This window comes from Rhamphochromis sp. 'chilingali', assembly GCF_963969265.1.
Source record: "Rhamphochromis sp. 'chilingali' genome assembly, chromosome: 8".
Classification (NCBI taxonomy): domain Eukaryota; kingdom Metazoa; phylum Chordata; class Actinopteri; order Cichliformes; family Cichlidae; genus Rhamphochromis; species Rhamphochromis sp. 'chilingali'.
In genome coordinates, this window is record NC_137935.1 from 18,101,333 (window position 1) to 18,123,136 (window position 21,804).

Here is a 21,804-nt window from a genome sequence, read left to right on the forward strand (position 1 = left end):
GATGGGTAATGAGAAAGAATTGTAGGTATAAGGGACCAATAGACATCTTTTTTCCAGTCAACAGAAATAAACAAGGCATTCACTTGTCAGCCTGCAGGAAAAGGGAACACTGTTTATTCAGAGGAAAAGAGACATGCTTACACAGATGCACACACACAAAGCAAATCGGGGGATGCTGGGGATGGATGCCATTGGCGAGTGAGAGTGCTTAAGTCAAAATCTCTCTCTACAGTGTTGACATTGCAAGAACCGCCTGATATGTAGCCTTGGCAGGTTTAAGTCACAACAGTGTCATTAACTTCCTGGTTTTCCAAAATTGCACATATACTCTTAAAAGGCCAAAAAGTTAAGACCACTGCCCAGAAAGACTAAAAAAATCAAACTTCTAAAGTTTTTCACTTGGACACCAAACACAGTTTTAAAGCAGCTGTGTTTTTTCTTAGGATACATGTTTTGGAGGAATGTAAACGCAAAAACAAGTTTGTCGCCCACAGGTTGTTTTCCTTCCTTTCTTTCTTTTTACCAGCTTTTACAGTTTTTTACAGCCGCTAGGACACATTTCACAATACTTAGGTCACTTTTGCAAAACACTTCACACAATCCTCCTAACTGACCGTCAGCTTGGCAAAGCAGTTCATTTCACATTCAAAATGCACTACAACTACCAAAACACTTTATTCAGGTCTCAAATAAACTCATTCTTCCAGAACACTAGCAAAGGTTGACAGCCGACAAACACACTTTGTCACCCACAAAACAATGACCTAAAAAACACTAACAACATGTAGCATTACACAGTGTTTTCTTGTGTAAAACAAGGACACATCTCTGTTTATAATTTCAGTATATGTTACTGGAATGAATTGGACATCATGCAGAATTCGTTAATATTTGTTTATGTATTTTTATTTTTTTGCACTAAGTAATCCCAAAATACAAGAATTTGTATACACACCATCCACTGATACACATACAATAGTAATGCTAATCTACTCGGTCTCCTCCATTTGGCCACAGGTTCTCATCCACATCAAATCTTATGTCATCTAGGGCAATACACCTAGGAAAGAATCTTCTGGCATGCCAGAATTGAAGGAGTTGAAAAATTGAAGGAGTAACATCTGTGTAGATGTTCATCTACAATGAGAATAAGCTGTGGCTGGTTAAACTGCATTTTTAGATTTAAAATATGTTTCACTAAAATATTGCTGTTGCATTTTGCTGTCTTTTTAAGTTTTGCATTGTGTTATTGTTTTGGCCATAAGTTTAACAGTTTTGAAAACAGTATGTAAGCACATGCAAAATGTCCTGTACGTACAAAGATTTTTGGCAGTTGTTGTGTCTGAGTGAGAAAATAATTCATGAAATTTGAGAGATGTAGTCATTGAATGCATTTTGTGCCAAAACAATGATAACTGATCCTCAGTTTAGCCCACATAGACTTCTGTTGTGCTCACTGTGTGAGGAGTTTTGCAAAAGTGACCTAAGTATTGAGAAATGTGTCCTAGCGTCTGTAAAAAACTGTAATGTTGTATTTGTACGCAAGCAATTGTAGCTACAATAGAAAACAATATGTTTTATTTTGTAGAGAGGCTGCATCTGACACATCATTCATTTTCAACTTGGCTGCAGAGATGTAGTCAACAAGGATGAATGAGCTGTAGTGTGAGCACTCAACTGTCAATCTGTGCTCATACACAAGAGCTTTGTCCACAAGTGTGGGTGGGGGAGTGTGTGTGTGTGTGTGTGTGTGTGTGTGTGTGTGTGTGTGTGTGTGTGTGTGTGTGTGTGTGTGTGTGTGTGTGTGTGTGTGTGTGTGTGTGTGTGTGTGTGTGTAAAACTGACTCCAGAGAGAATGTACCAAGGCTAAAATGACTTTCAACTGAAATGTATATGAGATTCAAATTACATTCTCTTTTTCCACTATACTCTCGCTTCCCGCACTCCTCTCACCCTTTCTTTGTCTTCTGGGAGCCTTAGTCAGCTAAGCTTAGATGTAAAAAGATTGCCTTCTTTCTCTTGCTCTCTCACACACCAAAACACACATTCTTTGTCAGAGGGCAGCTGGATATAGGAATAGTATTGAAAGACAAAATATAGTCAGGTTATAAGAAAGCTTCCTTTAAAAAATGGCCTTCACTATGGCAGCGTGTTTCTCCGTGCTGCATTCAGTGACAACTGGTAAGTGAAAGTTTCCAGTGTCTAGGAAAATTCAAAGAAAAAAAGTTCAATGTAATGCTCTTTCTAAGTCCTGATGTTATTCCACATAATGGAATCTTGGACAATAAAAATAAAGTAGAGCTTCTCTACGTATGAGTTCGGCTGAATGATAATTAATTTAGTCCTTTAGCTCACTTGAAACTGTGGCTGTATTGTCATAATTGATGCAAGCTCTCACTACTAGCTTAACATTGTTAACTTTACTTCATGCGCAACATAGCAAACCTGGAGGCGGCAAGGTTTTTCTTCTGGCTTTGTGCATTGAACACCTGGAGGTTGAAAAGGACACAATTTTGAGTTGTGATTTCCCACCTACAAAATGTGTCACTGCATTGAAAAACAGATGAGAACGTTCTTTTGACTTGGCATAAAGTCTAAGCCAAGTCAAAAGCTGTTTCAGTGACTGCTCAGACAGTCGTTGTCCAAGAGAAAAACATTGCTCACAAAACACCACAAAATTGCAAAATTTTACAAGGGCATGGTGTCGGCCGTGAGCTGCTAATACACCTGGGCTGCTACTATAGATGGTGCTGCGAATGCAAGTTTGTAAACCAAAGCACTAAAACAGAAACTTAAGGCTTAGCCTAAACTTTGTCTCTGTTCTGTCACTTTAACACAATAAAACTCAGGAGTTTTGTTTGAAAAATCAGATACACCCATTACAGTAAAGACAAATTAAGCAGAATGACTTCTAAGAAACGCATAAACATTTCCAAATATCTGCACAACACTGCAATCGTGTATTCCCATTAACTGGGGGTGAATTCTGGGGAGGACTGGGTTCTGTTTTGGGGACTTAGTAGAAGTTTTAATGACTTTATGTTATGGATAAATCATTATATTTGAATAAGGTGCATTTTTAACTTTTTTAAAAGTGGATTTTTAAAACAAAATGTTTAATTTTGTTTGTTGACCACACCAAAAATTGGATTATTAATAGCAGTATCCTTTATTTAGTTTGGGTGCTTATAAATGAAAAAGCAAAAAGTTGGAGGATTCCTCCAAAGACATTTGAAACTCACATTTCTGTTTTCAAACAATGTCCCCAGTGAGTGAGAGGAACAAAAACCCAGATTGCCCTGGGCATCGTAAAACAATGGCTATGCACATGAACAAAACAGACAAAAAACAAAATGGAAAGAAGAAAAAAAAACAGGCTGCACTTTCAAAATACCAACAGCTAAGGCACAGAAAGTGAGCGCAGAGAAAATAGGTAGGTGAGGGAAGAATAGGAAGAGGGCAGACACACTGAAAATAGCAGAATGTGAAGAAAAATAATGATGCAAAACAAGAGGCGATCAAGTGGGCCTGATAAGCGCTTCAGAGGAATAAATGTCAAGTCAAGCAGTAAGAGAACCCTAGGAGGCAGAGGTAAAACAGAAAGTGAGAAAGAAAGAGTGCATTTATGGCACAAACAAACCAGATATGGAAACATGAAGGGCAGATGTGAATCGGTCTATAATGGATCTGAGCTGCTTGCACCACTTTGTTGCTGCAGCTAAATTAAAATACGAACCGAAAACTTGAAAAAAAAAAAGGTATTGACAAAAAAACAACAACAACACCAACTCTAAATGTGTTATACTCCACCGACTTCTATGAGCTATTGATGTGTGTGCGCTGATACGGAGGCATATGTCTTATGGGAGTCCTCAGGCCATCTCATAGATCCCAGAGAGCTCATTGATTAGCTATTAATAAAACACAGAGATGGCACTGCTGACAAGGGAGATCAGTGGGCTCACACACATGCGCTCATGTACTTACACACACACAGGCAGATGCACATCTGAATTTAACAGATATGACAGAGGTTATGTGAGGTTAGAGGGAAAGAGTGGGAAGGGCGGGAAAGTCCAGAAATCCAATAAAAATGGCAAGTGTCAGAAAGGGTAAAATAAAAATTGAGAAGGACTAAAAAAAAAGGAAGTGCAGGTCAAATGTGCAAACCTGTTTCACCTGTCTTCTTATTCTACGGCTATCTCGCTGTCCTTTTACTTTGAAGCACTCTGTCTCTCCCTTACTGCCTCTGCTTGTGTCCACTGTGGGCTGCGTGTCATGGGTCTGTCGGCTGTCGCCATCCTGACTTTGATTAACTGTGATCTTTCAGCCCAAAGAAAAGAAGTGGATCCAGAAAAGTGAGAAGAGTGCCAGAGGCAGACAAAGAGAGGGAAGAGGAGGAGCTCCTCAAGCAGATGGACACGACGCTGGTCAGACCAAGACGTGTTCCAGAGAGAGAAAGAGACTGGAAGGACAAAGAAATAGAGAGCAATGCATCAAGCAGAACACATTTTCATCTCTTTTCTGCTTTATTTGCTTCAATTTTCATCCATTTTGTTCCCGGTCCAACACCCCTCTGCTTTCCTCCTCCTCCTCTTCCTCTTAAGCTACCCTGCCTCCTTGCACCCTCCCTCTCTCTTCTCCTAGCATGTACATCTTCAGGTCATGGGTCATTAAGTCAGCTCCAGCGGGGATGTGTTGGAACAGGATATCTCTCATATTGCCCTGCCCCCAGCGCACTACTAAAAACACAAATACACAGAAACACATGCATGTCTACAACTACAGATGCACATAGGAATGCTCTGTTTTCTTTCTTTTCCTTTGCTTATGTAGCCTTTTCTTTAACACAAATGTAACAACTAGACACATTTTTCGACCTGCCGACACTCAACTTCAGCATTATCTGCTGCGATTACAGTCGTCAAAGTCATCATATTCTTGACTCCGAATGAAACATTTTCAGTGTTTAATGGCAACACTGCACTCTGTACACAGCAGGGCTGAACTGAAAATGATCAATAATGATAAAGCCTCACATTTTATCATTAACCAATTTGTCCACAAATGGCAGAAAATTGTCACAACATCACAACTTCTAAAAGTCGACAATGATGCAAAGAAGAAGCAAATCGTCTTCTATAAAACCTGTTAGGAATTTGTGGTATTTTCATTTTTTCTCAAGAATGACTTAAACCATTAATCAATTAATTCCAAATCGTTTTTTTTCCTTTAGTTTAATCAGCTGGTGGTGTTTATGGAAGCTTATTTCAGCCATTAAAAAAGAAAAACCTGAATTTTCAATTATTATCTCCAAATTTTGACTTACTTGAAATTTCAAGTTATTTTAGTTAGTTGAAATTTTAAGATAATAGCTTGAAATGTTTACTTAAAACATGCTTCTGTATGGTTTCACCAATCATACACTATTTGATTTTTTGAAGAAAACAATAAATATTGGCCCACAGCACAGTTTTTTTTCCTAACTTTAAACAGTTCCAGCTCATGTTTTCTCACCTACTTAAGAGTGCAGTTCAACCATTTGAAGCCAATACATGATGCAGTTCTCTTTTTTCAAATAAAGGTGAAATAAGTAACTCGTGTCAAACACAAACTATGGTGTTTGCCTACTTAAAATGAGCAGCAGACCAACTTAAGCAAAGGTCACACAAAGTGAATTCACCCTACAGCTTAAGCACATGTGACAAACACTGTCACTGCAAATTCCTGGTTGCAGATTCCAACGCACGCACTTACACACACACACACACACACACACACACACACACACACACACACACACACACACACACACACACACACACACACCCAGCACACACACACATACACACACAAATGTGCATACAAGTGCAGCTCTTCACCATGGTTTTTGTGCACTGTCAAACAACATTAGATCGCAAGGAGGTGTCAGTGGGATAATTAGAATAACACATCCACTGCATTCTTCATTATGTGTGTCATCTTCACTTACTGGCTCTGCTTCCTCATTGACACCACCCATACTCCCACCCCTGACAAACACACACAATCCTAACCAATCTTACAAGTGACATGCTTTTTTAGGCAAGTTATGCTCCCCATTAGTGATGATCTGAGGTAAAAATCTAATTGTATGAACCTCTATCATGTATTTTTTTCCCCTAATTAGCTTCTTGGGATGGAAGAGGAGGAGAAAGGCAGCAGCGATATAAAATTTAAAGCTCCGGCGTCACTACTTGAGGAAGAAGTTGTTGGCGAGATCACGGTGGGTGATGAGTAATGCTCTGACGTTGGCTCTGCAATTGGCACAATATCTGACAGCAATTCTGTCTGCTGGCATGTACCTAGTCAGTATTGTAAGGATATACGTGGAAAGATCCAGGGCACGTATCCAGTCAGTCATAAATATGCAAACCTCATGGGAGGTAGATCTGCAACAAAGCCTATATAACAAGAAACATACAGTGTAACATGAAAGGCACACCGGTCAACAGGTCACAAAAACACACACACACACACGGATGCATGAGAAATTCGCGTGAATGTGCTTCTGAACACCTTGTGCTTAATGAATAACTAACTAGCTGAGAGAAAAAGGGAGCCATCTTCTCTGAGTAACGCCAAATGAATTCGCCGAAGCGCTATGCAAATGTTCCCTGGGCTAACGAGACTGCCTGCATGATTGGAGTGCCATTGAAATTCTCCTCGTGCACAACCCTCTCTCACTTCCTACCTCCCTCTCTCCCTCCTTCAACCTCCCTCCATCTCTCCCGCCATTTCAATCTCTATGCAGAACATCCATGTTCCTGAGCATGTACTTTCTATCTATCTATCTATCTATCTATCTATCTATCTATCTATCTATCTATCTATCTATCTATCTATCTATCTATCTATCTATCTATCTATCTATCTATCTATCTATCTATCTATCTATCTATCTATCTATCTATCTATCTATCTATATCTATATCTATCTATCTGAAATCTACAAAATAGAATTTCTTTTCAATATTCAAATCATGTTATCCACAAAGACAAACACAGCGGCCCTATCAGTGCCTGGACAGCAGTGAATGCCCCTGTGTCTGACTCTCTTTCTGTCTGTCTCACTGACACAGCTAGCACACACACGCACGCACACACACATGCGCACACAAAGTCCGCTCAAACAGAGCAAGCTCAGAGTCACTCTGCACCTGTTCTCTCTGTAAAACATCCAAACACGAGTGCTGAATAAATAACCCAACCTAACATGCATCACTGCCAGAATCGGACACACACACACACACACACACACACACACACACACACACACACACACACACACACACACACACACACACACACACACACAGCCCATAAATACACATCAATAAGTAAACAGCACCCATTTCCCCTCCACAGTTACCCCCCTGCCTGCCCTCTTCCCCCACCTTTACCCTAGGTATGAATGGTAACCATTCTAAAGACAAACACACATAGATGTGCACCATGTGTGTAATGGTTAATGGTTAGATACTAACAGGAATAAGTAAAGAAAGTCTAAAGAAAAATGAGAAATGGAGGGGAGAGGGGAGGTAGGGGAGCATTAAGTACTTGTCAGATGCATCTTTAATGGTAGGCCCCACTGGCTTTAAAGCCTCTGGCCTTCTCTCCCTCCCTGGGGTGCTGGGGACAGCAGGAAATCTCAGCGCACACACCTCTTTCTTTGTCCATCTGTCCAACCCCTTATATGTCCTCATACACCTACCCACCTCATTCCATCATCCCTGCATCCTATGCCCACTTTCCCATCTGCATAATTTAACATGTCATGCTTTTGTGCCACTTTGTCTCTCTCTTTTTCTGCCTATTCTGCCATTTTTCAGCCTATCTGTTGTTCACTTTCAGGCCTGATGGAGTGGAAGAAAAAAAGACGATGCTTTGTCACTTCACTATTTCCTAATAAGTGCCTCTAGAAAAGAAGGGCGGGAGAGGGATAAAGTTAAAAGTGGAAAGACAGAGGGGTGGGAAGAGTACAGGTCCTCTGCGGAGTGGCTACAAAATGGAGACTGGGACAGAAGCTACTGCAGCTGTGGTGACGCTACACTTCACAGAGAGAGAGGCAGTGTGTGTGAAAGAGAAGGGGGATTAAACAGCCTCAATCAATGCAAAAAAAACACAGACGTCACACTTTTCCACACCCTCTTCACCCTCGATGTTTACGCTTTCTGTTGTTATCTCCCGCGATATCAACTAATCAATCACTTAGTATTGTTCTGTGACTCTATTTGCTTGTTCAATCTATTACAATTTTCAAAAATATTGTAACATTGCAAGTGTCTTCTTTCTCATACGAATAAAGATTGTTCTTTAAGAAGCCATACATTGTTTAAGATAAACGAAAACAACTTAATTGTGTGTGTTAATCTCTTTATCCCTTACCCTGGTTTAATGCTGTAATATGACTCACAATGTTCTCATTAACATTTAATGAAGCATGCTACTCAGATGCCACCTGAATAGTTCATTCAACCACAGTATGTAAATGTGTAATTCAAATAAGCTGTAGTTTCTTTGGCTCTAATGAAGCAAGCACATTATATCTAAGTGTGTACAGTTTGCAGAACTGACTCAGCTGCCTCACAAAAGAAAGGAACATTAAAAAGACTACACTGACTTCATGTGTAGCTATTACATAAAATAAAGACCATTCCTGTAAATGTCTTTTGGCAAACTTTGATATTTCTATTTTAACTTCAGTATTTTAGTAAAGGAAGAGGGCAGACACACTGAAAACAGCAGAATGTGAAGAAAAATAATGATGCAAAACAAGAGGCGATCAAGTGGGCCTGATAAGCACTTGAGAGGAATAAATGTCAAGTCAAGCAGTAAGAGAACCCTAGGAGGCAGAGGTAAAACAGAAAGTGAGAAAGAGAAAAAGCAGGTCTATAAGAAACATAAAATCCTGAAGTTTGGGGTTATGTCTACATCATGGTCCAATCACAGATGCTGATGATATTGTTGAATGTGTTGCTTACTTTTGGACATTTCCTTTCCCACAAATACAATTAAACCCATGGCAATCATTTATTAAAATTAAGATTAAAATTAACATCCAAGTCTGCACATTGCATTTTTGTTTCCTTGGCCCTTTCGAGTGCTGCAACAAGTGTTATGCCCCTGACACAAGCCTGATGTAGAAATCAGGGACACATTCTGGGATTATAGGAAAACATGCACAAGTGAGAAAATACATATAGTTACAGGATGGCAGGAGAAAAACTGATCATCTTTCAAAGGAAAAGTATGATCACACCATATAAAACCCAAGCTTTTACAGTGCAAACGTGTAAAACTTTGGCATGCATTTCCAAAATACTTAAAGTAAACTGACATATGCTTGACAATTCTGCTGTACGGTTTTAGGTCAGTTATTAGCTATTCTCGATAACAATACATGCATAATATGTATCCAAGGTGTGTTTGCAACTGAACCTCTAACGACCAATCATCTTTAAGCGGGGTTTGATTGCATGCAGGTAGAGAGCAAAATTTACACAGCTTTGTTAATGTACCTGCATTCATAAACTCTGCTGGACGGATTAGGAAGTGTTGGCTCAAATATCTGCCTTCTACACTGGAAGCTCCTAGATATTGGCTGTTGTCCCTGTTAACAGAGTGGCCAACAGGTTTATTATAATAATATATATATCACACAGGCACATAGTGTCACCGACAAGTCACACACAGTGCTTCATCATCCTAATCCAGACCATGGATGATGGACTATACAGTTTGCAATGCAGGAAATAAAGAAAGAAAGATGCTACATATGCTGATATGTCCTCTGTATGTGTGTGCGTGCGTGCACATGTGTGAGTATGGTGGAGATGAACCGTGGTGATGCACTTATAAAAATCAGGCAGCGATGCATCCTCACACCTTCCTCATTCCGCCCGCCGGATCGCACCCGTTACCATGGCGACCAGATAAAACTCACAATGTTTTAAGCTCCAACTGGAGGAGGAGAGCGATACTAACAAAGTGACACGCAAACACTCACACATACACACGGATGAAGTTCCTTCGTACACATCGCTGTCAGAGCATACTCTTTCAGTTCCCTAACTGACAAGCAAACAAATGTTAATTTTCTAACCGACAGCAACACCAGCAAACCATCAATTAAAGGGAGAGGCATGGCTAGATAGAGAAGTAGCACGAGAAGGGGAGGAATATGACAAGGGAGTAAAATCCACGATAGCCAGTCAACACGCAAAGCTTCGCACTGTTTGACTGTCTGCCTGTCTATCTATCTGTCTACTCCCCCACAAATCGCTCCACGAACAGGCCTCAACGCAAACAGATTTGGCTGTCAAATAGTGACATGACACCCAGGCAGGGTCGTCTCACAGTGAGGCCAGCTGTCAGCAAACACCCTCCTGCCTCTTCATCAAAGCCCATTCAAACTTAGCTTTATTGACCAACACAGCCGTCTGTTTGACATGTATCATCCTGTCAAGCCAATACCTTGGCATACAGTGTCCCTAATAAATGGCAAACCACTAGAGCATCTCGAGCGCTATCGAAAGACTGAAAGCTGTACATGCTACCAGGAGCTGATAGATGAAGTGGATGGATAGATGGATGAGGTGTATGGTGGAGTGCAAGTGGGGTAGGTGGGGCCCGCACATGGATCCTCTGTGTCTCTGTTTGTGTGTGTGTGTGTGTGTGTGTGTGTGTGTGTGTGTGTGTGTGTGTGTGTGTGTGTGTGTGTGTGTGTGTGTGTGTGTGTGTGGTTATGATGCTGACACGGGCCACCAGTCTGTACCAGGGTTGAGGAGGAGGCATCAAGCCAAAGATGGACAGAAAGAAGAAGAGATGCACTGTGTCACCAATAAAACGTATTCATCAGGACTGAGAGGAGAAGAAGTAGAGAAGAGAAGGAAGCGAAGGAAAAAGGGAAAACAAATACTCTCAAGTATTTTGAAATGCCAGCTCAGATATTTCGGGATTATATTACTTAGTAAACAATTGGAAAATCAATTAACCATTTTGTTTAAAGATGCCTTATTAGACATCTTCATATGTGCGGAAATGTAAAAGTGACCATTTATAATCATCTAAAAGAATAAGAACAAGAAAAATCCAAGAAGAACAAATATGTGATTGAAAGTTATGATGGTGATCATTGAAATAGTGACAACTGATAACCTGACTGATCATTTCACCTTAAAAATTGTGTTTCAGTTATTGAAAATGAAACAGATTATTGTAGTTCGTGCAGTGATAATTCATTCAAATGGAATCAATGGAATGTATAGTTTGTTTCTTAAAGATTATGGATAACATGAACTGGTCACAGCTGAAAGCTCAAAGAGCTGCTCATTCAAATGTGTGTGTGTGTGTGTGTGTGTGTGTGTGTGTGTGTGTGTGTGTGTGTGTGTGTGTGTGTGTGTGTGTGTGTGTGTGTGTGTGTGTGCATACTTTTGCTTGTCTATATGTGCATGCTTTACCAAAGGCGTCCATCACGCGATCAATAACATACTCCCACTGAGCTCTTGCACACAGCCATGATACAGTGGCTTTAGCAAATACACATACACACACACACACGCACACAAACACACACACAGAGCTATGAGTCAAACAGACTGGCCCGGTCTCACCACTCTCACACTGAGGGATCCGTGACAAGAGAGAGGGGAATCCACCAGCAAGCTTTATCGATCCAGACTGGAAACCCCCCTCAGGCCACACACACACACACACTTACTATAGTTGTGCTGGATCAATGAGTGCTCCTGTGTGAAGGACAGAGCAATATAGAGAGGCACACAAATACACAGACACCTTTATAGACACACTCACACACAGTGTTGAGAGATGAAACAGGCAGTCTGTATCAGAGAGCAAGATAAGGGGCAGAGAACAATGCGTATCATCTGACCTAAACAGTCTCATCTGACACCCTGCAATTTGCCATTGCTCCATGGAGCAAATGTTAACACTGCAACACAAGCCTGAACACATACTGTAGATACACACGAGTGCCAATGCACAAGCGTAGCAGCACGCAGGAGGCCCATACTGATATTTTCACTCTTCAGTTAGACAGTGAATGATTTGTTTAGAGGATCAGATGAAACAGAGTGAACAACACCAGACATAAGAGAGCCCTAGAGGTGTTGCTGCTCTCTTTTAGGTGACTGTGATAACATCAAATTAGACACACACACACACCCCAGTCCACACACACCCCTCGGTCCTCCTCTTTCTCTCTCTCTCTCTCTCTCTCTTGCTTTCTCACTTTCTCTCTCTCACACAAACACAAATAGCACATGTCTGCTAATGTCTGATTTATCCACAGAACACAGCTCTGAACCACAGCAGTGACAGTGACTGAGCAGCCAGGAATGTGTCAGGCAAAGGCCATTTCATCAGCCTTATTTTTGAATGAATGAGGCATTCTGTCATCTTCTCTCACTGGGACCAGTACCAGCAACACAAATAAACACAAATAGATTGATTATTATTGATAAAGAGAAATCAACAATCACAAGAAAGTCCATTACGTTCTGAAAGCAAACCACATTTAAAAAAACAAACAAACAAACAAACAAACAAAAAAACATCCCTGGATTTAAAGCTTGGACTTCATTTGCAATAACAGAGAAAATTCTTATTTCTCCACCTGCAAATATTCCATTTATGTAGTGGAATGAGATTAGATCATTTGCTTTCCATTATTAACCACAGACACAAACAGAGTGAGCATGAACTTGGAAAATGAACCTGAAGCTTTTGTCTGCAGTCTTAGTTTGGGCTTTTTGATGAATCATTGATTATGAGTGGCTGAATCTCCTACCAGGGACAATGGCGACGGTGTCTTTCTCCCAGGAAACAACGCTGACATACTCCTGGACAGCTGAGGGGATGAGGCACTTGAACACGGCAACATTACCCCGCATGGAGCGCTGGTCAGCCACACGGACTGTGTAGGGCTCCCTGAACACTGGTATGTGAAGAAAAGAGTTGATATTAGTCACTAGATGTACACTGGGTGAGAGTGACAGTGGACACTTCAGTTTAATAAACCTCAATCTGATATTAATACTGATATTTAAAAATGACAGATGAATGCTGATATCATAAATTGGGAGTCTGCACAAACTGTGATATGAGAGGTATAGTTTACTTTTATGCTTTAATTTAATCAAATCTACATCGCTCAAATAGCTTTTTATATACAATTTAGTCCACAAAGGCTGTCAACAGCCCACAAAAGTCTTTATAATGTTTAGTCAAGCAAAGTACCACAGGAGGGCTACCATACAGCCAAATCATAAAAAGATTGGGATACTCTATAATAGAGTTCAGACACGTAAAGGCAATATGTAATTACAATGTAAGAACACAAGGTAAAGATAATCTGATAATAATCTGTTACATTTTCATTGAAAACATTTATTCTTCCTTTTAAATTAAGGAACTAAATTCATAAAATTAAATATATTTGTAATATCATTTGTTGTGTTTCTCTTTACTGTCTACCGTACATACTGGTATTTAGTGTAACATGTTACACAGTAACGTGCTACTGTAATCACATTACACTTTTCAATAACATGTTACTGTATTGCATTAAATTCAGTAATTACATTACATTTGCAATTATGTTGTTATAAAGGTTCTTTCAGTTCTCTACAGGATGCATCAACAGAAACAATAAAAACACCAAACAGGACTTTTTCTTCCTGCACTTGTACTGAAATCCAGAGTAACCATAGTTGTTGTTTTTTTAATTTCCTAATTAGTTTTTTATTTTTATTTTCATTTTTATTTTCATTTTTAATTCCATTTAATTTCATTCAAAGTAATTTTTTAAAATATGTTTAGCCCTATGACAGCTGGGATAGGCTCCGGCAGCCCCCGCGACCCTGAAAAGGATAAGTGGAAGCAAATGGATGGATGGATGTTTAGTTTAATTTAGTTTAGTCTCTTTAATTATTATCTTATAAAGGGCTTATGTCAGAGGTAAGATTTAGGAAAATAAGTATCAATATTAAAATAAAAACACTTAAGTTTTTGAAAGCATTACCTCGTAATCTTGTAAACATCCAGAGTTTCAATAAACACATCCATCAATGTCTCATTGGGAATGTTGTAATAATATTTTTTTTAGCAGACTAACAGATACTAAAACTCACTTCTATTTTGGTTTTCCAAATTCACAATATCATTTCAGTTAATTTGCATTTGTCTTCAAAAGTCTAGTTTTTACTTTTATTTTAGTTAACTGCAATGTTTCTCACATCTAATTGGAGTATCGGAATTTCAGGAGTGGGACCTCTAAACACGCTCCTTCCGGTTGTCATCTAGGTTCCCCCAGTTCTACAAGCTGTTTATTCTCGTTTACGTGCCCCACCCTCCCTCTTTGTTTTCAATTCTTTAACTTCTTCACTTCTATTTAGTGCACGGGGATCTGCCAGGCCCGGGAGCCATCGCCAGTCAAGGCCTTCCCCAAACCGCAGCTCAATTCATGTCCAAGCATTCACCTTTACCTACTAAAACGCTGTCAAACCTAAAATGAGGACGTTGGCCCAGCTGGTGAATTTTAGTTTTTAGGAAAAGGGTGGCAAAGTCTACATCTTTAGAAGTAGAGATTCAGGCATTGCGTTGGTTTTTATTGCCCAAAAAATAAGAATGTAGTAGTAAAAGTACAAACTACATCCAGGAGTCTGTATTTTTACCTGTTCATGTTCCTGCAGGAGAATTGCTGTGATGAACATGGGGACGTCGCTTTCAGATGGTTTTCAACTTTGAATGTAAACACTAAAAGTAAGATTGTATGATTGTCCTTACTAGGATATTGTTTTGCCTCAGTTTATAGAACTGTAGGTAATTATGCGCGACAAATAATATAACAAATTACTTATTTTGGAGATTAATTAAGGTAATGAATACATTTTAAGAAAAGTAACAAGGAATGTGGAACACTGAGCTAACAATGCTGGTGGTGAATACTTTTAGGTATTGGAAATTACAACCTAAAATATATCTTAAATGTGTGGAAATTCTTTATTATAATATTCTTTATTCTCTATTATTCTTTATAGTTGCTCTCTATAGAATCAGAATTCATTAACTGAACTTAAAGGATCATTTTTTTAGTCATTATTATCAAGAATTGGCATTCGGATATAGTGATAGTCCTGATTTTAAGCAGTGGTATAAAAAATAGTAATACATCTAAAACAAACAACAACGAAAAAACACAAATATTTTTTTCAAATACTTTTTTCACATGTTGACAATTCACAGCTGACATCTGTCCTGTTCGACAAATACTTAAAGCAGGGTGAGTAAATAACCTTGTCTGGTGCTCTGTTCAGCCACATTAAGCATGTTTTTCACTGTTCAGCCACAGCTTTAAAAATCACGGGGCGATTGTAAGGAGGACCGACTCGGAGCTGTGTTGAAGGGGATACGTAGCGAGTTGCTGCTGGCCTTTTAAAGAACAACGCCACAGATGCTATGAGACGGCAAAGAGTGGAGGGTTGCACAGAGCCGATGGAACTGTCACATGCAGGCGCCAGGGCATCAAAAACACACCCTCTGCACATGGCATGCAGAGCACTAAACTGTGAATCTGTGCCAGTGTACAGAAAGGATGGTGGCGATTAAGACAGGCTTAATGATGAAAACACTAGCCTGTAGCAATAGCCTGATTGGTGAAAAATGTGAAATGCTGAATCAGAGCATAAATTTTCATTAAATAAATTAAGTGAAATTAAATTAATGGATTATTCTGGTAAGAAGGACAGACAGGTAGTTCAAGGACATGCTAGCTCGAGCGAATAAACAGAGCTGTTTTATAAACTGAACTGTGTGGCCTTGGCTGCTATCTTCATCTCATTTGTTTAAAGGTATGTTGCCAGATTTTTCAACACAGACAATTCACATTGGACACAATTTGACTTGAATAAGACGAACAGAAAAACAAAGTTACAGAAGTCAGAAAGGGTCTCAGAAAGGCTGATATTAGGGAGTGTTTCCAGCAATCTATCAATGCGGGCTCTCTTTAGAAATGAGGGCAGTAATGACTTAACAATGTAAAACACACATACACACAACAGAGGGAGTGGCCCTGCACTCCTATGTGTTCGCTCTCCCCCAGCTCTCCAGTGATATAATTAACGCCTAGCCTGAAGGCCAGTTTCCTTGGTCATTAATAATGCTTTATGCCAGCCGCCACTGTCACTGGAACCCATTGGAACCAAAGCCAGTGTCCTTGTCCAAACGGTGGGGAGTCTTTCACCTTAAAGTTCGATGTTTAATTTCCTGATTCTTTGTCTCACCATGTCTATTTCTTTCACACTAGCCTACTTTATCCATGTTCATCTAATCCTTGGGCCTTGTTAAGGAGTTAAGACTGGGGCAGACTGTGTCAACACCATGGAAATGTCACTTTTTGACATATATATGATCCTGCCAAAAACAGATGATGCATATTGGCTATTGAGCCTTGACACTGACAATTATGGCACTACCATGCCACTTTGGACCTTAATTATGCCTGGTTATTGTTTCTCACTTGGTCACCTAACTCACGGGCGGCTAATGTGAATTGAAGCTTAATTTGTAAATAAATCAAAACTAAAACACAATTAATTCCAATCAGGTCCTAATCTCAGTTTTTCATTTAAACAGCCCTTGCTTTTCACTGAAGCCATCTACCTCAGATCGATACCCTGGATCGACAGAGTGGCCTCGGCTGTTGTGGCCGAGCCAATTCTTTCAATCATTTATTTACTCTCTGACTGACCCTGCTGCCTCTCGTCAATAGCAAGTAAAATCCCCAATGCCCACTGAGCCTCTCATAGAGTGTTTAAAATCGGCTTGGCAGATTGTAAATGTTTGGCGTGATGATGACAGTGGTCACATTTTAATACAGCAGAGGTGCTAAACCAGTCAAGGTCACCTCGGGTTTGTACTTCCTGTCAGTGATCCCACCTTGCCCTACACTTGATTCCTTTTAAGAAAGTGTTGTTTAACCACTCGTTACCCCATTAAAATCTGTCAATCAAGCCATGTATGGCGACATGCCCTTGGACCCATCTATGTAACCGACCCCACTAAGAGGCAGCTGTTGTGATAGCATTGTCATTTATCACACGTTTCTCTTAGAAAATATGAAAGACAGAGAGGAAAAAACCATTACATATTCATCCTCTTAAGCCTTGTGACATGATGCAAATGGTACCCCAACTGATTTGTGTGTAAATTGCACTCCCCCTCATCGCATGCGCAGCAGAATCATTAGGATGTTACTGATGCCTGACTATATGCAGCCTGGTTGCCTAGATACAAGTTAAAACATGGGTCTGGGCGACTGGGCGCACTGGGAGGCAAGTCCTGTATCACTGTCGCTTCAATAATTAACGACGGAGAAACCAAATACTGCATTTACTTATTCATAAAGCGAGCATTAAAAACACAGCAAAGGGAAAGGATAGAAACGGGGAAGTATAATGAAATACAAGAGAAATGAATGGATGTGGGTTGCATTATTGAATTGAAAAGGATGAAAAAAAGCAGTCTATCAGGTTCAGGTTCAGACAGATATGAGGAGGGCAGATAGAAGAAATAGATCTAAACACCTGCTGCCTTGGCCCTGTCCTACGTAGGTTTGTGTGTTTTAGGTGGAACAAAGGGGAGATAGGGTGGGGCTCACCGAACAGGTCTACCCAAATCATTATACCAAGTTTTTGTAAAGATGTGTTATGTGAGCAAAAAACAAAACTCTCAGATGTTTTTTTGCAATTTTGTTTTAAATTTCTATCCTTCAAATGTCCTTTGGGTCTTTTGTTTATTAACAGACAGAGAAAAATGCTAAATTTGCTTTATGAGAAAGTCCCTTGATATTTTTAAGTTTTGAACTGAAGCTAAGGTAATGCTAGGCGGATAGACAGATAGATATACAGTACAGTCATGAAAAAAGGTTTTCTTTTTTGGTCAGAGTTGAATTCAACAAATTATACCATTTATAATATAATATTGAAATTTTTGTTTAGTTAACTGGTGATTCTAAATTGGTTGTCGGTGTGGATGTGCATCTCTCTGTCTTGGGTAGGGTGTACCCTGCATCTCCCCCTACGACCGCTGGGTTAAGCGCCTAACCCTCCAGTAAGTACAGATCAAACTGAAGATGAAACTCAAGTTGCCATGCACACTCCAGTTTAAACATACGTATATCAATAGCCTTTCAGTTGCCTCTGGATATGAGAATGTATCAAACTGTTTTACCAAAAATAGTTGCGTGCAATAGACTGGCGTTACACTCGAGTGAAAAATGCACAGAGAAAACTAGATTTTTCAAAATGAGATACCCAAACAAAAACATATACAGGAAAACAAGCAGCCCACATACTGATTTTCATAAATGTAGAGCTATCCAGACAGGTGCTTGAGCTATTATTGGACCACAATCAGCATGCAAAGAAAAGGGTGAGAAAGAGGGGGAGGGATAAAGAGAGAAAGGGAGATGTGAAGATGTGAAGCGAGAGAGAGAGGGGGAGAATGACGCAGGGGGAAGTGGGAGAGAATTTTTTTAGGGGGGGGGGGGGGGGGGGTGTCACACTGTGAGCTGTCAGCTGTCATCATTCTCCTGCACCACCTGAGACAGGGCATGCCACACCCTAGCGCTCACGCCTCTGTCGCCCATGGCAACTACAGGATTTTGTGTGAGTGTAACCGAGCCTGTGTGTTGTGTACAACTCTAGGGGTAATGAGGCACACACATGCATGTGAGCTCTGGTTATGGAGCTGTGGAGTTGTGGTTGCCTCAGCATTTAATTGATTAATTGTTGTAATTATTTGGGAGGGAAGGTCATCCCAGCACAGAGACTGGCTGTAAGGTCACTCTCACGCTGAAGGGACTGTCATCCTCTGGGGACCACATATGAGAGTGTTTGTGTTAGTGGTCGCGAGGAAGATGATCCAGCAGCATTTTGGAGAATGATTTTGTTGGTATACGTGTGTGCTAAGGAACTGCTGACTCTCTCTTCAGGTAGAATTGATAAACACAGTCAAAATGCCTCACTGGCTATTAGCATGACCTAAAAATCTACTTTTTTTTCAGGATTTCTTTTCACATCTTTTCATGTGTCTAGCTCACTCCAAAATCTTTCCTGCCAAACACCCTTACAAAGAGCTGGCGACTAAACACCATGAGCCAGCTTGAGGAAAATGGCTGAGCCTGTGTTTCAGTGTGTGTGTGTGTGTGTGTGTCTGTGTTAGCCTGTGTGTGTGTGTAGTTAGGGGACTTTCCAGTTCATGGACAGATGGAGAGACTGGGAGACAGGAGGCTTGCTGGCACGAGCTATTCGCAGGCTGGTGTGCATGTTGGTATGTGTTTGTTTGTGTGTGCGCGTGCATGTGTGGGTCCGTGTTTGTGTACATGCGCATTAACATGCAAACGTGCATATCTATTGTATAAAGTGTGTATCACATGAGGTCATGTGCATGTGTTTTTTACTTTTTGTGGTGTGTGTGTGTGTGTGTGTGTGTGTGTGTGTGTGTGTGTGTGTGTGTGTGTGTGTGTGTGTGTGTGTGTGTGTGTGTGTGTGTGTGTGTGTGTCACCGTGCAGGTGTTAAAAGATCAGTAACACCTTTCCTCGGTGTGTTCAGCACCTCTCTCCAGCTTTGACCTTGGCAGGGAGTGTGGACAGGTCACCAAACCAACTGTCTCTGTGCCTGCATGTGTGTCAGGGCACTCGGAGCTACTTAAGCCCCACCGAGAAAAGTTTTTGGTTTAAAATGACAATATGACTGTGGGCTGTTTGTGTGACCATATTTTCAGATGCTGGCTGTGGCTATGTTGTTTTTGTGATCACTTCAATGTGTGCCAAAAAAAACTGCCTCCAGCTTGGCACTTGGACATTTTTTGGTGAGTATTTAGTGAAGTGAAAATTTTCAGAATGTCCACATAATATTATTTTATTGATAACCTTAGTGGTCTCCAATGGGCCCTCAACAAATTTAAAACATGAAGATCAGTTTTCTTGTCATATTCCAACGCACTGCACTCGACCAGTTTGGTGGCACAAGAATTTGTTTTTCAAAACTTGAAGTACCTCTCCTGAAAAAGTTTTGCTACCTCTCTTTTTTTTTGTTACAGAAAATGTATCCAATCACTGAAAGAGTCCAGTAGTGGTTTTCTATAGTAAAGCTAAAAAAAAAAGTCAGTCTAGAAATGAACGAAAAAGTCTTTTTGTTATGATGGTCATAACATGGTCATAACAGTGGACACAAAATACTTCTATCTCCATGTTAGTTTTAATAACGGCAACAACTACCGGGCCAGAAAAGCATGAAAAGGTAAGGTTAGTTAGTTCACCTGCCCTGAACATACATGATATGACAAAAGTTGCACCTCTTAATCTTTGAATAGGAGCTCACTGAATTGAAATGTGGTACTATAATAACATGTCACCATTACAACAAGTCAGTTTGTGAAATTTCTTCCCTCCTAGATATCGCATGATTCTACAAAGTGATATTTTCACAAAGTGGAAGCATTTAGAAACAGCTGCCACTTGGCCATGAGGTCGAAGGTCATGTAAAGTTACAGATCAGGTTTGCCAAGTGTTGAGGTTCCATAGTGTGTAAAAGCTGATACCACTCCACTGACTCAGTAACTGCAGAGCTCCAAACCTTCTTTGGCATTAACATCAGTACAAAAACTGCACACTGGGAGCTTCGTAGCATGACTTTCCATGAGCAGCTGCTGTATGTGTAACATGTAGGTGGACCAGTACTTTTAATGTACATTTAAAACTGACCTTAAATACAATAACACTGACATCAATAATATATTCTAAATACATATAAAGAAGAAAAAAGGTAATAGTCTGCTGGTTTGGTAAGTAAGAAACATAGTAACATTCCTGAATTAAAGTGTCCTTCTGGCCATTCAGTTTTAAGCCCTCACCTGCTTTGATGTGGATGCTGGGGCTTCGAATCTTGCCCGCTTGGTTCTCAGCAGTGCAGAAGTATTCGTTGTCATGGATAATGCTGTTATAGGCGGAGGGGGAGAAAGGGTAGAGCTGGAGGGTGCCGTTGGCATGCACGTGGCGGATATGGGGCACGTCGTAAATGTCGTCTCCGGCAGCCAGGTACCAGCGCAGGACGGCATGGGGGGCGCCACCCGCGGGGCAGGGCAGGGACACCCCCACCGAGCTGGAGAAGGTCACCCGCTGCAGGGAGGCGTTCACAAAGTACAGCCGCGTAGAGACAACATCCTCACTGTTGACTGTTAGGATGAGAGAAGGGGAGACAGAGTTAAATAGCTGATATGTGTCAGATATAGAGACAACATTCACGCCCAATATAGAATGTGCACAATCAAGGACCAAGGAGACTGAATAAAGTTGCATAGCATGATAAACTGCAACAGACAGCCAGTGCATTAATAATGAAATATATAGTATATTAATTGTACTTGTTCACTTTGCAACTTAAACTTTGACTTTAAAAAATTATAATTACAATTATTATGAAAAACTAAGCAGATAGATAGATAGATAGATAGATAGATAGATAGATAGATAGATAGATAGATAGATAGATAGATAGATAGATAGATAGATAGATAGATAGATAGATAGATAGATAGATAGATAGATAGATAGATAGATAGATAGATAGATAGATAGATAGATAGATAGATAGATAGATACCCAAACTGCCAACAGGTATACTCTCATATAGTGGTGGTTTTCTTTGATTGCTGTATTTGAATCATTTCTAAAGGGT

General features: G+C 40.2%; 1 protein-coding gene across 3 annotated transcripts in view; it reads right to left on the minus strand.

Moving 5' to 3' along the window:
- The window catches only part of dscaml1 (Down syndrome cell adhesion molecule like 1), a 99,549-nt gene that overhangs the window by 66,564 nt on the left and 11,181 nt on the right, over positions 1-21,804 (minus strand). For all 3 annotated transcript variants that reach the window (XR_013972379.1, XM_080888149.1, XM_080888150.1), the window contains exons 2-3: positions 20,981-21,301; positions 12,854-13,000 (exon numbers count right to left, since the gene is read on the minus strand). Coding sequence is in view for 2 of the 3 variants with exons in the window: in XM_080888149.1 (XP_080744275.1) it covers positions 12,854-13,000; positions 20,981-21,301 (468 nt within the window). In the remaining variant the exon portion in view is untranslated. The remainder of the gene's footprint in view (positions 1-12,853; positions 13,001-20,980; positions 21,302-21,804) is intronic.